The sequence below is a fragment of the Lygodium microphyllum genome, chromosome 12, assembly GCF_053477565.2.
Source record: "Lygodium microphyllum isolate KBCC chromosome 12, Lygodium_microphyllum_v1.1.10, whole genome shotgun sequence".
NCBI classification, from domain to species: domain Eukaryota; kingdom Viridiplantae; phylum Streptophyta; class Polypodiopsida; order Schizaeales; family Lygodiaceae; genus Lygodium; species Lygodium microphyllum.
The window spans coordinates 143,896,185-143,913,581 of NC_141146.1; the positions used below are offsets into that span (position 1 = coordinate 143,896,185).

General features: G+C 40.4%; 1 protein-coding gene across 1 annotated transcript; it reads left to right on the plus strand.

Annotated features, from left to right (window-relative positions):
- The first annotated feature begins 14,805 nt into the window (after positions 1 to 14,805).
- Positions 14,806 to 15,933, plus strand: CLV3 (CLAVATA3). The gene is made up of 3 exons (XM_087689951.1): positions 14,806 to 15,069; positions 15,353 to 15,444; positions 15,553 to 15,933. The coding sequence occupies exons 1-3, from the start codon at positions 14,904 to 14,906 to the stop codon at positions 15,931 to 15,933; spliced, it is 639 nt and encodes a 212-aa protein (XP_087546077.1). The 5' UTR covers positions 14,806 to 14,903.
- The last annotated feature ends 1,464 nt before the right edge of the window (positions 15,934 to 17,397 follow it).

Sequence of the window (17,397 nt, forward strand, 5' to 3'; positions counted from 1 at the left end):
TGATAAGGGAAGAGAAACCCTAGATATCTTAAAGGCAATAAATATATACAAAGGTAAACCTTGTCAAAATAGAAAAGAAAAGAAAGGAAAATTTATAAGCAGTTGATCATTGCCTAGCGAAGGCCTGATAGGTTTCTAGGGACGAGTCAGACCCGGGGCCGATGCCTTGTCTTCCTAGGGGTGGCATCTTGCTAGAAAAGAAGAAATTAAAGAAGGTTGGAGCGAAAATAAAAGTGAGCGTCAGAAAAGGATTAAGTGTCACCTTGCGAGGGCTTGGTAGGTTCTTGGGTACCAAGACAGGACCTGAGGCCGATGCCCTGTTCTCCTTGGATCACTACGCTTAGCTCCCTCCTTTTTACATGCCCGAGTATGGATAATAAATAAAAACCTTAAAAGAAGAAGTGTGCTGAAAGAAAATACTTCTTGATCAGGCTATAGGAGTCCTCACCTAATAGGAGCTCCTGGTTGTGTTGTCCGTCCTTAGTTAGGTAGGTAGTTCAGACCATCACTTAGGGCAACCTCTTTGATAGTTCTTTTTAGTTTGGCTGTGTCGGAGTGGCTGGTTAGTGACTAGCTTCGGACCTTTTATCAGATTATGCTAGGCCTACTCCTTGTGGATGTCATGCCTTGGTTCTGTCAGGGGGTAGGGGAAGCATTGTGCTGTGTTTAGTATATATCTACTTTGTATCAGCTTGATGCTTCCTTTGGTTGTTTTGTGCAGATCTATGGTGGGATTCGACGGTCTGAGTCGCCCTATCCCGTGGTCACCAATGAGAGTAGAATTTTGATGCCAAGAAGTGCTTAAAAATAGCTAAAAATTACGAATATCAATGGAAAAATATTCAACGTCGAAGGCGGCGGTTCGATCTAGGACGATTTTAAGCGGCAAAGTGCTTTAAAGGCGCCTGAGCGACACCTGTTGATTTTCCATAATTTTTAGACTGTCGTGCGGATTGTCAAGAGTTACCGGCCAATGCGGGATGTCAAGCCAGACGCCCATGATTTTTCAGAGCTCAATTCGGAGTCCGGACGGGGAAATGGCCAAGAAACCGGGCAAGATATGAAAAGGTGGACACTTGGGAGACCGAATTGCTTCCGGATGGATGAAGATATGAAGAATGCTGATTTTGAAGATGCTGGACATTGAATGAGGGCTGACACGCAGTCCCATAGCAAAACCGAGATCCCAAGTTACAAAGCCTAAGCGGTAATTCAATTTTTATGAAGAAAAAATGAGTTTTTATGCTATTTGGGTGATAAAATATTGTTCCCATGGACTGATTATGCATTATGTTGTTGTTTGCTATGATTTTGATCAGTTTATGCTCAGAAAATCAGAAAATTATCAGTGTTATGATTGAAATTAATGGTATAAAACCCGTAAAACACGCGTTTAAGAGGCAAAATGGGGGTTTTTTGCAAAATAAAGGGAAAACATGAGATATAACATTAATAAAACCTGAAATTTTACTGTCAAAGAACCTAAGGGCCACCGCCCACCATCAATTTTAATTTCTATCATTTTTTATTGAAAATAATAGAGGAAAAATGCCAAAAAATGGTGAAAAATGGGTTTTAAATGGGAGAAAATTAGGAAACGATAAAAGAAAAATTCTAGAAAATTACATAAGTGTTTGTGCAATGTATAATGAAGGTAGAGCACGAGGTTAGCCTTGGTTTACCCTCATTTCTATGTTTTTGTCCGTATCTATTGTTTTCTCTACAAAGAAATACACATAAAATGACTCTTATACCTATCAACGATTGCAAAACATTAAACGGTAGGGTAAGATGGGAGTTTGAGCGTCAAAGTACAATCCTAAATCTGATTTATATGTTGCATCATGGCTATAGGACGTTGTTTTAAAATAAAGGAAAAGGCAGTATGAGCGTAAGGCTCGGTGTCTCTCCTCGTTTCAATACATAAACGTTAGCATGGAAATCATGAAAAGATTGGTTTCGCATGATACACAATGCTGATTTTCTATTGTTTATGCACTAAACCATTCACATTATGCACTATGCATGGTTCATGGTATCGAAGGAAAAATCTCCTGGACTGCATAGCAATTGTTTTCTTAGGACTTTGACCCACGTTTGAGAGTGTGAGATTATCCCTTGCCGTAGGGTAGAGGGTCGGTTTCCTAAGGGATTGTGAAGTGAGGAAGCATGGTATATCTCCTAGAAATACGAGAAATATAAAAGAGAGGAGTTTGTGCTCGTTTGTATTATATGTTTTGGAGCGCATCAAAGGGTCAATCCTTGAGATGTAGGAGAGTTGTAGTGGGGCTTCGACTATTAGTCGGTGGAGTGCCTCCCTATGTGCGTGTGATGAGGTGTTATGCCTATGTACTTTGGGATCTCCCTCTGAGGAGTTTAAGGGAAACGTTGGACTATAAACTATAAACACATGAATTAAGATTTAGGGCAGTTTGTCCTTCAGCATCATTTGATAGACGCTCCTGGTCCGCGAGGGTGTTTGTGTGTCATGAGCATGAGGTTCGGCTAGTGCATGAGCTAGTGCCGGCCCGTTTTAGGTCCCATCAATCAGTATTGTCTTCAATTTTTGAACAACTTGAGTATGCTCTTTTTCCCACAAAAATATTTGGCATTTTCTTAACAATTGATAAAGATTTTCAGCAACATGAGCGAAGTGTGGGATCCAAATGAGATAGAAAACACACGCTCCAAGAAATCTTCTTACCTCTGAAACATTTGTGCATATTTTTCGCATTTTATTGATAGCATCAATCTTGATTGGAGAAGGCTTTTAGCCATATGGGCCACACATATGCCCAACCACAAGAACTTCTTCAACTCCAAAAACAGATTTAGCTCCTGAAAGAGTAAGATAAACTTCTTCCAGATTTGAGCACAATCATTAATATGATCGGAAACAAACTTGCGGCATCCAAACTCATTGAGCTCTTCATTCTTCTCATGAATTTCACATCCTTTGATCGGTACATCATCAAGGAAAGGAAGAGTTATTTGGGGAATATAATCTCTCAATACTTTATGCATGGCATTCATCATGTGAGCCACTGAATTTGTAGCTCCTTGAGGTAGAGTACACATGCATACTAAACCAAGAGGCGTCTTCATTGTGGTAATGTCTCGGCTCTCCAAAGCAAGCTGAAATAGGTCATAACCCAAATATAAATCACCCATGGAATAAATTGCTCTACTTGCAAAAGCCTCAGCAAATTCATCAACAATTGGCCCCGAACCAACATTTCTAATAGTGACTTTATTGATAGGCTGTAAATCTTGAATGAATCGCAAAGATCCATTCTTCTTAAGCACGGGGTTAGAATACGGAGTTGAAGATGGCTCCAATATTCGCATCTTTATCTTTTTATTTAAAAGCTCCAGTAACTTAGGAAAATGAGCCCTTGGTACCGGAATTGGTTTAAGATTCCAAGGAATGTGTGGGACCGTGAAAATCACCATTGGTGCCACAACACTTGGATCCACACAGCCAATTTCATGAGGCTGAAATGAAAAAGCTTTTCCATGTTTCTTTAATATCTGCATAAAGGCTTGCTTTTTAGCTGGCAAGAGAAAAGAGTCTTCACCAATTTTTAGCTCCTGTAAGCTTTCAACTGTAAATTGGTGACCAATATCTTTGGGGTCACGAAGACTTGGCTGTTTGGATGCCCTTTTAGCCAGTCCCTCACTTTTGGGAGGTAGTGGAGTTGCTACCGGCTTGACCTTCTTGTCAACTGTCTTGTACTTCATTTCTATTCTTGCCTCATCCCTGTTTGGCTGTCCAAAAGCTTCATGATCAGCAAATTCTTGAATTATGTCATAAATATCCAATGTGGATACCTGTATGGACTGATTTCTAGTATGATTTTCTGCATGAACAGTTGCATGTATTTCAATCAATGTATCATTATAAATCAGCCCATAAAATAGTCCTGAAATTTCTTCATTTTCAGCCAAAACATCAACTTGCTTTGGCTCCCATTCCACATGACATAAATGCTTTCTTTCAGCCCTATTCATGGCTAAAAACTGTTTATAACAACCCACATTGTTGGCTGTAAATACCTACAAGTCAGCTTTTGGTATAGCCCCCTTTACATGTGGGGGCAAATTTTTATGAAATGAAGCATTGCCATAGCCTCCACTTATAGCAGTGCAACCCGAAAACCCTTAAATTGTCGGGCAGTAGGAGGCACAGGATGATCTCTCAATTGATCTCTATTCCGGTGATGATTTACACATACAGTCAGAAATTGCATGGCTTTGTCATTATCCTTACTTCTTATCAGAGCATATGATGAACCATCATCAAGGGCCTTTGTCTCCAAATGAGACTCAGAAATAAAAGGTTGACCAAGAATGATAGGATAGCTACAGGAATCTTGAACAAAGAAATGAAATTCATCTTTTACATTGCCAATAGTAACCCGTACATAAGGACATGCCGTATAGAGATCGCCAGAAGAATTATTGGTTGCTTTCATGCGCCATCCCGGGTCCACATCTATGGGCCATCCACCATTCTCATAGAGACTTCTTGACATGACGTTGATCTCCGAGCCATGGTCTATAAGGGCAATGCATGGCGTCTCTCTTTCTCCAATCTTGACAACGGTTTCAGTGGTCGCCCTTGCCCAATGGGTACGGGAATAGTGACTACTTGGAATAAAATGAGTATCAATCTCTTCTTGCATGTTGTGAAGACGAGTTTCTTTCTTATGCATGGACTGCTCTTTGGATTGAGAAGACCCCACCTTAACATTCTCTGCAATAGCTTCTTCAATTTTTGCTTCATAGATGTCTTCATCTTTGGCTTCTATGGCTGCAATCAATTCTTTGATTGCCTCCAGTCGAATCCCTTGAGTATTCAGCTTCTCTTCATCCTGCAAATACACATGAAGAGCTTGCAAAAAAGCATGCACAGATTCTTCAGTTTCTTCACCAACATATTGTCTTTTCCGTTTAATTACATCAATTATTACATCATGAAATCCTCGTTTTACAATTCCGGGAATTTCACCCAATGTAAATTCAATTTTTCTTCCAAGAATCCTTTCTTCTAGAATCCGCTTGAGATTCGTCGCAGTCTCTATGTCTGACTACAGCTTGTAATCGGGATGTTTACCTTTTCTCTTTCCTTCCGTCTTCTTTGCTTGTGGGGCATTTTCCATATCATGCTATGGCGGTGGTGGTGGATTTTCAGCAGCCTTCTGCTGATCCGGTTTACTTCTTGTCACACGTTTGGTTGGCCTCGAAGAGGAGGGACTGACAACATCTTTATCTCTTCTTCTCTTTTCTTCTACCATAACTTCTTGATTATTGATTTCAGCCAATCGAGTGAAAGTTAAAAATGAATCAACCGGCTTGGTCCATTCGGTTCTTCCTTGGATGCATTGACTGGCAGTAGTTACATCATCTTTGGATGCCTTGCTTCACTCCATGAGATCTAAGGCCTGCATCCACACTTTAGATTTTTCATCAGCTTTATATGCTTTAACAATTTCATTAGTTGGCTCAATTTGCAGCCCATAGGTAGTTGCATCAACAGCTGCATAGGCTGTTCTTGTTGCCAAATCCTCTAGTATTTTCTTCATGCCACAGTTACCGAAAGTTGGCTCAAGAGGAAGCCCAGTTTTGGTCGCATGAATTTTACCATCCTTCCAAAAGACTAATTTTTGCGCTTCAGCTTCACGGAATGCACTGCACTTCCTTTTATCATACTGTAGACTATCACACCAGATACATCGTCTTTTGAAGCCTTCTCGTACGGGTCTTTGGGCAGTTGTCCATTCTCTTTCTTCCACTTTCACATCAAGCCTTTCCACCTTGGAATTAATCTCCGTTAGATTAAGATGGAGATCTCGGATGCTCTTGATCAGCTCGTCCATAATATCCTTCTTTGGAGGTGGAACAGCAAGATTTCTTGGTTGCTTGGCCATAGAGATAGGAGGTCGAGATACAGGAACAGGCTCTTTTATGGACTCAGATGGTGCAGAGGTAGACCCCCACCTTAGGCGCATCTGCTCTCTCCGAGCAATCATATTAACTGCTTCAATGACATCACCCCAAGTAGTCTTCAATCCCGTCTCAGAGTCACGATCTTCAAGCCGATCGGTTAGCTTCTCTTGAAGAAAAGGATCTACAGCCTTCAGAAACAATTCAATCTTCTGGCTCTTCATACTTTGCTAATCATTAGGATCTAGCTAAGCAAATTTTCTTTCAAATTCGCGGTGAAGAGCAGTGGCAGTTAGTCCCTTATTGGGTCTTTTAACCCATTCAGTGAAGATTTTCTTCGTCATGAGGCCAGAATCTTCAAGAAAGAATTTTTTCTCGAAGAGCCTTCTTGAATGCAGACCATCCCGCATCTTTTTGAAAAAGACCATGAATCCGGTCCTGGAGGCCATGCACGGCCAAACGAGCAAAGTATCGGCTCCAAGCATGATGAGGGACTCCAAAGAAGACCATCTTGTCAGTATAGAGGTGGATAAAAGAGGGCACATTTTTCCCATTAAATTGCTTGAGCTCCTACCCAACCGCTTCCAAAGCTTTAATGACAGTGGCATCATTCCGCTCTTCATCTTGTCTCCGCAGTTGCAATTATTGTTGTTGGCTCTCTTGCATCAGATGAACCAATTACTGCAAGGCATCTCCTCCCGAACTTGATGATTCTCCCATTGTACTTTCTCTTCTGAAGCCGACCTTCACGTCGAGTTTACCACTGTCATTGTGTTGGGGGTCGAAGGTCTACCATCAGGGTTTAGAGCAGAAGAGGAGTGAGGGATTTAAGGTTAGGAGAGGGAGAAAAGAATGGGGTTTGATAAGTCTTGGGTTTTAGAGATGATTCAGTTGGAGAAGAAGACCTCAAGCTTTTTCATATACTTAGCATACATGAATGGAATTAAAGGCTTTGACTTGATTACATCAAATGCGTATGAGGTTAATAGACCAATACATATAGAGATTTTATCTCAGATTTAATGCAAATACATATTTCAAATGCAAGCCCAAACGGTTTCAATTTGATGAATGCCAATGAACAACAACTCCCAGATACAAGTATTTGAGTGGTAGACTCCACTACTTCCAAGACGTAGATCAAAAACTCTTGAAATGCATTGACAAAGCTTTTAATTCACTTTAGCCCTGTTTTATAACAATAATTTCCAGCCCATAAACAAGCTCAAAAAATGCACATAATCTCAAGAATAAGCCTCACTAATCACTCTCAAATGAAGCCCTGATGTTTAGAGGTCAATACCATCACTTGCAACCACACAGATCACTTGATTTCCCTTCAAGAAGACAAGAACAGTGGGCTGCCCTGTTTATGATAGGTTTTAGCAGTCCAAAACAGCCCCATACACCTCCAAAATCTCACCTTTACTTGCCCCAAAGTCACTCAAGTACTTGGGCACAAGAGGGGCTTCAATGGACCATGAATATGGTAAGAGAATGGAAGAAGACGTACATAAGAGCAGGCTGAATACTTTATCTCTGTTTTCCCCTTTTATGGACTGTCATACCACTCATTTTCGTAATACCAAATGGATGGGCAAGAAAGACTCTCACCTTCTTTGTTTGTATCTCCTCTCTTTCTTCAGTTTGCTTTGAGTTTACATGCTTTGGCGCATGCACCATAGCCTTCAGCTCTCCCTCCATCTGCCACAGGTATGCAGGCCCAAAAATTGCATTGAAAAATGCGGGCTGCTCTTCTCTTTAGCTTCCACACAAAAGTTGACCATATAGGTCACTTACAAGTCACACAAGTCCATTATTTCAGGTCCCATACAAACCAAGTGGACTTTTGGGCACTCTTCTTGATTTCCAAGAAAATAGTCCTCATGAACCAATGTGACATAACTTGTAGACTGTCAATTATCTCCTATTGATCAAGTTGAGGGTTCCCATAGACTTAATTTTTGTCAATTCACATGATACAAACTGAAAATTGCATGTCAAGTTACAGAGGAACTTATGAGATTAAATGATATCTAAGTCAAATGTTGGAAAATAATGATTGAATTATGTATGAAAGTTTCTCATGTGAATCCAACGGTGGATTCAAACAATAGTATGTTATGGTCGCTGAAGGATGATGATAGACTGACCAAAGATGTGGTGGTTAAAAACGGGGTAGAAAAAAGGATGGATGTTGCAATGGAGGAGAAAGTGAATCATTTTTGTATGTTACACCATGCCTCCATGGAGACGCGGTTCGTTGGGTATGAGCAAGCTAGGAAAGATCGGGAAGAAGCATGCTTTGAATTTCGATGTAGTATGCGCCACCGACCGATTCAATATCCCGAGGGCATAGAGGAGATGCCGCGGTTTATGTCTATGCGATGGTTGCATGGAGCTTTGATCACAGCCTCTCGCGGAGGGGTGGAGGTCTCTAATGAGGAGTGGGAATTCTCAAGGGGATGTAGTCAAAAGGTGACCATATGTATATGTTTTATAAGCTGTTGTATCTAGATTTTATATGTGACAACTAATTAACCGTTTCAATGTACAGTATAAAATATATAGTGCGGCATGGTCGCGTAGATGACATTTTTATGTAGAGCGTATCGACAAAATGCGCTTCACAATAGATTGTGGTGTCATGGCAAAGTTCAAGCAAGAGAGCCGACGGCGAGCCATGGATCCAAACATCATTGTAAAAGAGATGGAGTATTTTGGGAACTTGCAAAGTATTATCACAGTGGATTACCGTAGCTTCTCCATGATGATATTCGATGTGCAGTGGTTCAAAGTGGTACTCGAAGGAGCTGGGGTTAACTATTCGATGAGGTCCATCTGGATTTTTTCAAATAGATTCTAAAAAAAGATGAACGGATTTTTGCGACACATTTGTGTTACTGGCCCATTGTGAACAGATGCAGGAACTCATGTTTTTTAAACTTTTATTACGACATGGTATATGTCACAAATGTTAAATCTCTCTTGTATATGATTTTGGATAGGTAATTTTCTATCCAAACCCCTAACAACCTCGATGGCGGTATGTTGTACCTTTAGCTCCTCGAAGTGCGAGAGTATATGATGAAAGCAATGTTCCCAGCGTAGATGAGGATAATATGCAGATAGAGGGCTCAATATTGCAAGGGGTAGAGGCCACCCAAAGCTTGGAGCATGTAGAGGAGGTAGAATTGAGTACCAACGATGGAAAGACATGAGGCCAATAATTCTTTGAGGACGAGGTGGACTCATCCTTTTGTGGTGACCTTTCTATCAACCTTCTAGTTATATGCAGAGTTGTATCACGAGATTGACATGGGACCATAGGCTACGTCATACTTGGAGCATCCACCTACTCAATTTTTTAATGAATTGCTTATAAGGGTACTTTAGAATATGCATTTTAAATAATATCAATGTTTTAGAGTTATATTACCATGCTTTGCTTGAATCTTTATATTGATTATGCTAACATCGATTTTTGTATGTGTAGAGGTGACCTTTGTGGATATTTGGACAGCACGATGAGTTGAAGGATAAGCAACGAGGAGCTGCAGGAGATCTTCACACGTATGTCTCCAAATCAGATGGCTCGATTTAGAGATATGGTGGATCAGGAGCTGCCTCGAACACCATTAGGCCATTCTGTTTGATCTACTTCAGCACGCTTTGAAGCATCGGTTTCGAGTAGACAAGGTCGACGCTCCAGACTTGGGATGGATGGAGGGAGTAGTTCTAAGGGATGTTGCAGAGATATGGATGCGGTGAGCTCACGGTTGACTTGAGATACAGGTGCTACTCCTTGCTCTCATGTAGGTTCGAGAGAGGATGGCTTATGTGGTTGTTGTGGAGGTACCGATGCAGTGTCTCCACCTCGTCCTTCTACTAGATTTACATCACCTGTGGGATTTGACACACCTCTGGGGATGTCTACTCTAGTCATTCCATCTTTTGCTCAACCGTCCGCAGCAGGTGGCACCCTTATGGGTGCTACTCCGAGAGATACTACCCCCATAGGTACACCAGATGTACATGGGTCTCCTGAATATGCCCAGGAGCATGGTCACAGGTGGGAGAGGACACATATTAGGCATACCCCAGAGAGGTATGTATACCTTGTAGATGATATAACAGGAGCCATAATCATGAATGATGAGGGAAGGAGGGTGATAGCTCGTATAAGAGAGTTGTGCCAATAATTTTTTCGGCACATCTTGGATTATTAGAAGAACATACTGGAGGGGAGCAAGGACTACATAGTAGCATCCTTGCATGAGGAGTTTTTGGTATCTGCTGCAATAGATAGATTTTCCACTGGCTAGATGATGGAGTGCATGCGTGTGTACATGTCATACAGACGATTGGATGATGCACGCAAGGCACTTAAGAGTGGGGCTTCAAAGCCCGAGAGTGGCTAGACGTAGATGATTGGCACCGACTCAGGGAGGAGGCTGTAGATTCTCCAGGACGTTGAAGACAACAGCAAGGCAGCGAGGGCACGATTGGAGGCAGGAGTGGTCCATCATCTTGGGAGTGGCAACCACAAGACTTATCTGGAGGACTTTGTAAGTTTTTCTTTTGTTCTGCTTGCTTATTTTTTTACAATATCCCTTGTACTGATAATTGTGTTTCTAATAGTTATATTTTATTTTCTTTTCAACACTCCATTACAAACGGTGATCCCACCGGCTTAGATACTTGATATACAAAGAGACATGATCTCCCTACATTGATCGACCGATTGTATGGATACGGCGGCCTAGTAAGTCACTCATCTTTCTTGTTCGTAGTTACTAATTTTAATTAAAATGCATTATCGTATGGTAGACTGATGTGTCGTTGCTTCTTTTTTCGTAGAGTCCTTTTGATGCTCCTTTGTGGTGAGACGAGCTTTCGGATAGCGAGGATCTATAGCTCGCCCTTGGATCCGTGGAGCGCACATCCTCTTCTTTTTTGGTCATGTGATTTATGTAGGCATTTTCTGTGCACTATGTTGTTATCATCATTTGTATCTTGCCAAGATTCTACCGTTGCTTTCATTACGCGATCTTGTATTCATTTTATGTATTAGTCTAGTTGTGGATTCAAGTACACTTTGCCTTCATTTTGACGACCATTGTACATCTTATTGTAACTCTTTTGTACAACCCAAATACATCACATAGTGCTACCATTTTTTTTTCTCTGTAACTGTCGCTATTAGCATCACAAATTTACTATATGTGTTGCTATTTGCATCATCGACACAAATAGCAACGCAAATAGCGACAGTTCTATGGCGTTGCTAATATCGACATATTTAGCTAGACGTGGCCAATTTTTTAATGAACATTTTTGTTGCTTTGAACATCGGTATGAGGCATGTATCTTGTAGTGATAGAATGCATTCCTTGTTTGTAACCAGCCAATGTAATATCAAGGCATTTGTTTCCAGGTTTAAACTTCAGCTTTCATGAGCATTCAATGCTCATCTCAGTCCTCCAAACATTCAACAAACATATGCCATGTCATACATTTGACAGAAGATAATCGATGTTAAGTAATGCTTTCAGGACCAATGAGTGCTTACTGCCCATAGTTTTATGACAGTTTTCAGCTTGTCATACACTCTCAAATCTAAGTGTTTTTTTCAAGAAATTGCAACTCAAATGCATAAGATACAATATTACATATGTCTTCCAGGATGTATCTACACTTCAATGGATCCAAGAATGCCCGTTCGATAGCTTTAAAGCTTCAATCAAGATCTAGTGTATGTTGTATATTCATTGTTTATAGTAGTTCATTCTCCGTTCTAGGTCTGGGTACATGTAGGTCAGTTCATATCTCATCTCCAAGTCAAGCATTGGCATGTCAGGTCATCAAAGTACCTTCCAAAGTATGTATGCAATATATAGATCACTTGAGTAGTGATTATTTTCTTGATTAGCAGCCATGGAGATCCATTTGGATAGCATGCACAATCACGTGATGCACCTTGGGGGGATCAACAGCAATCCTTCACACCAATGATGGCCAATGTCTTCTTCAAAGTGCTCAAACTCCACAATGCTCCAGACTGACTCAAACAACCTCTCCTTCAAGCAAGTTGAAATACCTTCAACACATACCTTGTAAAATAACAATTGCATCGGGTAGGTTTTTAGGTATACTATATTGGATTAGTAGAAAACTATACCAAAGGCTAGTAAACACTATGTGATAGCCTCCTTACATGAGGAGTTTCTAGTACCTTGTGCGATTGATTATATCTTCATAGGATGGATAATGGAGCAAATGCACACCTACATAACCCATAGATGATAGTCAGATGTGCAGAAGATAGTAAAGAGTGGCATAGGGAAGCTCGAGTAGTGAGATCAAGAGGACTAGAGAACACTAAAAAAAGAGGGCACTTCCTCTCCACAATGATGGTGGCACCAATGGGAGGTAGCGAGGGCGTGACTAGAGGCGAGAGTTGTACATCACCTTGGGAATGGTAGCCATATAACTTACCTGGAGAAATTTGTGACTTTCCTATTAGTTATGTTGACTTTCTTATTTTATATTTTACTCGTAGTAATAACCTAATTCTAATAATACTAATTTTCTTTTTTGCTACAACATTCTATTACAAATTGCAATCCAACAAGCTTAGAGATATGATATATAGAAAGACATGGTTTGAGTGCACTTATTATCAACAAGCTTTATATGTGCGACAGTCCATATGTCATGTCTCTTTAGTGTAGCAAATTTTTAGTTCTTATAATGCATTATCTACTTTGTATTGATATTTGGTTATGTTACAAACTCCTTTTGATGATCCATTATATCGGGACATGAAGATATTAGATGGCGACCAGAGCTCAGATTCATGGAGCATCCTTATCTTTTTTGGCCTTGTGCTCCATACATACTTTTTTTGATTGATTGTATATAGCTTTCTTTATAGACACATTTTTCTTTCATTATATACGATTAGCATTAGGCAACTTTTATAGACAATTTTTTCCTATTGTTGTTCTACCCTATCACTCATTGTACTACTATGGATATCATATTATCATTGTACTTGTTCGTACATTCAATCAACAGATTACTTTGTTTTTGGAGAATCATATTTTATAACCTTTGATACTTAGTTGTACTAGTTTGATTTTAAATGAATTATGAATTTGGTGAATGAATTATGAAAGAACATTGAGCCCGTGTGGTTAGAGGATGCTGGGGTTTCTTGCATACAGCCTTGCTATCCAAAACAATTTTTTGTCTGCACCCATTACTATTTATGTCACAAATTTACCTGTAACCGTCACTATATGTATCAATAGATGTGTCACTATATATATCACATATACCGATGTTGATACTGGGTGATAGGGGCAATTTTTTCTAAGACTAAATGCATTGTTTTAAACGTTTGTATTGGGTCTATATGTTGTAGCGAAATACATTGAATGAATTTTCCATGTTTAGTTTTGTTGCATATTTACCCCTTGAAACAACTTGTATATGGTTTACCCACTCACTCTTAATTCTACATGTTTAAGATCTTAAACATATATATCAAAGTGGAAAATACCCACACACACATATTTAGTTGCATGGTAAAAGGCAAACACAGTAGCTTTTATTATTTAAGCTATAATGTAAGAATGGTTGAACACTAGATGGTGAATTAAATTCAATGAGTCTTTATAAGGACGTGGCAACATTGTCATTGAGATAACCTAAAAGGTGATCCGAGGGGTTCAACTTCCCGTAAGCTTGATATTGGGGATGATATATATATATATATATATACAGACTTTTCCCAACCATTATTAGGATAGAATCGTCGCTTAGCTGCCTACAGTATTACCTTGCGATGAATGCAATTAGTAGTACGATAAGGTGGTGGAACACGTCTGCCTAACAACGCTCCTGTGGCATGAAACGCACTCCGTTTTCGTAACGCAGGCTTAATACGAAGCCCCTAGTTCGTATCAAGGCTCAAGCCCCCTAGTTCTTATATCAGTAGTAAGTCCCGCACGTTTCTAAAAAGATCGTTATTAATACTTAATCCCACGCGTTTTAAAAAAGTCATTATTCACGCGTTTAATGAATAAATTTGCATTATTGAACTTTGAAGGCTGTTTGGAGAGCAATGTGCATAATAAGACTGAGATCAGCTACTATATATGCATCATGATCCGTCGTCCATTGCCAAATATCTATTCGCTTCTATAAATGCATCATCCATTACCATACATATATTATATATTATTGTATTGTAATAATCAGAGCTATCACTATCGTTCTTTCGCAAACCCACCCGATATGTCCCATCGTCTCATCATCATATTCATCATCATCATCATCATCATCATGTCTCGTGTCGTCACACAGGCCGCCTCTGGGCTGTGAGAGCGCCCGGACTCCGGAGCGAGCGAGCGAGGAGTCGGCGAGGTCTATTAATACCGGCACACACAAGCTAAGCTGCTCGTACTCACATCAGACCCGGAACTCGAGACATTGCGCGCATAACGTCATCCATAGCTACTCCAATATATTAACACTTCAATTAATGGCTTATTAATTACAATTATGATTATCAGTATTCATAGGCTACGAAATTATGAACGATCGCAAGTCGTAAAAATCTGTTATTAATGAACCATTAATAGCTGCCAGTAATGCCCTAATTCGTGATGATCCCAACTAACAAACATAATCTTACGCAAGCTGCCCAATTAATCAACCATATATATCTTTCATTGGTACTGCGGGCCGAGGGCCTTTATAATTCGTTACAGTTGCTGGCAACCCAAATCCTGCCTATAATTATTCCTCTAATATAATTATATATACAGCTCTAGTCGACAATCTCTCTTTATCGCGAAGCTCCATCGGTTACACCCTCATCGATAAGTCGATTATCTGTGCGCTAGCCCGGTTCTAGATTCATACGTGCAGATCTAAGTCACAGATTAATGTCTGCTACGTGTAGGATGGCCCGGATGGTACTGCTGATTTCGTGCAGCTTGATGCTGATGACGATCATCTGCATCAGCACCCCTGCAAGCTCGGGACTATCTGGCGTATATTATCGTCGCACCGACGAAGGTGCGAATCCGAATCTCATGCACAAGCATATAGGTGAGTTAACCTAATTCGACTCGTCGAATGTATTGAAGTTGTGTAATGGCCATTATGTTCTCGTCTAATTCACATGTACTGAAACTGTATTATGAGAAGCACTTGTAGTGAAGGTTGCTGTAGTATAGCTTATCCTGTTTAATGGCCGTTATTTCTCATCTAATCAACATGTGCAACGTCTATAGTGTGAGAAGCATCTGCAGTAAAGGCAGTTGTAGATTTAATCCTGTCTGCTATCTTTGTGATCACTGGTCCCTAACGTCGTTATAATTACTGCTTATAGGCCGAATATCGGGACGCAGCTACATGGCTGATCGAAAGCAGCTCATGCAGCCACGTCTGCCAGCAGCTGCCCGCGGTGATCATCATGATCAGGTATAATCGTCATCATCATCCTCAAGGCCAGATTGCATTTGCTTATGTAGCAATCGATGAAATCATGTACATACTCAAAGCTGAATACTAATTATCTGGAAATTTCAGATTCTCTGCCAGCAAGCAGGCGCAGCTGCAGTTCCTAATTCAGATTGTATAAATGATCGGGACAGGGTAATTAAGGCGACTATAAGGGATTTGTGGCTTTCTGTAACGGGGCAGCCATACCCGGCCGTGACCGCCGGACGCAGAAGAAGAAGAAGCACATTAGTGGAGCCGAATACTGAAGTTATAACGTCTCATGGGCAGTATAAGAAGATGATTAATCACCACAAGACCAAGAGTAATTATCATAAGATTAAAGGAGAGATGGGGGGCGGCATTAACAACGTAATTAATCATAATGATGCAGCTGATCATGACCAGAAACGGCTGGTTCCAGGAGGTCCCGATCCTCTTCATCACCACAACAATCCTCTCTCTCCATGAATGAATCAATTAGCTGTGTAGGGGCAGCATACTGCCTCAGTACTTAATACAGTGGAGGACTGTGTAGTAATCGCATCAGCCTCTTCTTATAATCCTCGCTGGTTAATTTCTTGGGATTTTCCCGGAAGCTGGACGTTGGATTGAAATCCAATCGTCATTTTGTATAAAAAATTATGCAATACTACTTATGTGTTTCCTATAGTAGCTTGTAACCAATGCTTCGACCTTCTTCAGGCGCAAACATGTTGTTAATCTTGTTTCTTACGAACATATAAAGCATGAGATGCAAATTTATTAGAGAGAGAACATGTTCTTTTGTGTACAAGAAAGAGCGAGGGGGCAAAAACTACGATGAATTAGATAATAATGTCTAGTAATAATGGTGGAGGCAGGTTTAGTTAGTTATGAGTTTGGTAACCCTAGAAGGAAAATCTATCAGCCCTTCTCGATCCCGTAAAAACCCATTGATTGTGGCATTACATGTATAGTCGTAAAAACCCATTGGGCAAAAATTACGATGAACTAGATAGTAATGTCTAGTAATAATGGTGGAGGCAGGTTTAGTTATGAGTTTGGTAACCCTAGAAGGAAAATCTACCAGCCCTTCTCGATCTCGTAAAAACCCATTGATTGTGGCATTACATGTATACAGTGCCAGGTTTAGTTATGAGTTTGGTAACCCTAGAAAGCAAATCTATCAGCCCTTCTCGATCTCGTAAAAACTTATTGATTGTGGCATTACATGTATACAGTGACATGCTTATCACACTTGCAAATACTTCCATTCACAGTCTTTATTGCTCTTAGCAAACTCGAGACTAGGTGCATATAGTGATTCGGATACTAGCTAGCATTGATGGTGTCGCTCGCAGTCACCTCTCAATTGTCTCTGGTCTCTTCTCCGGCGTCTTACAAACTCGAGAAACTGACAGGGTACAACCGTCCAACTATCAGAGTCGGAACTAATTCAGGATGCAACATTGCCTCATGCAGGGAAATTTCTGATCAACAGTGGACCGTGCTGAAAAGGATGCCACCCGAGAACGGCCAACAATCTCCATCATGGAATTGCAAAACGATTCAGTTGCCTTAGTTGAAATCAGTATCCTTGATTGAGGCGACTGCCATATGCAAATGGTACATAATCTTAGTGCCGTAAATCAGATTCGGGCTAACGACTGCCACAAGCAAATGGTACAATATATTCTTTGTGCCGTAAATCAGATTCGGGCTAATTTTAAAGATCTCTATGGGAAGGACGTCGATCACTAGCATCAGATCAACATCTTGAGAAAGCTAGTTGCTTTGATCATGAGTGAAAGACACAATCAACAACCCAATTTGTTGAGAAATGGCAAGCCCTCTTGGATGAGGCTTTGCCCACTAGGCCTAAGATCTTAAAGAAAGGTGATCTCAAGTTCACACTTACCAGCTCCCTCTTGACGTTCCCTTATTAAGGTAGAG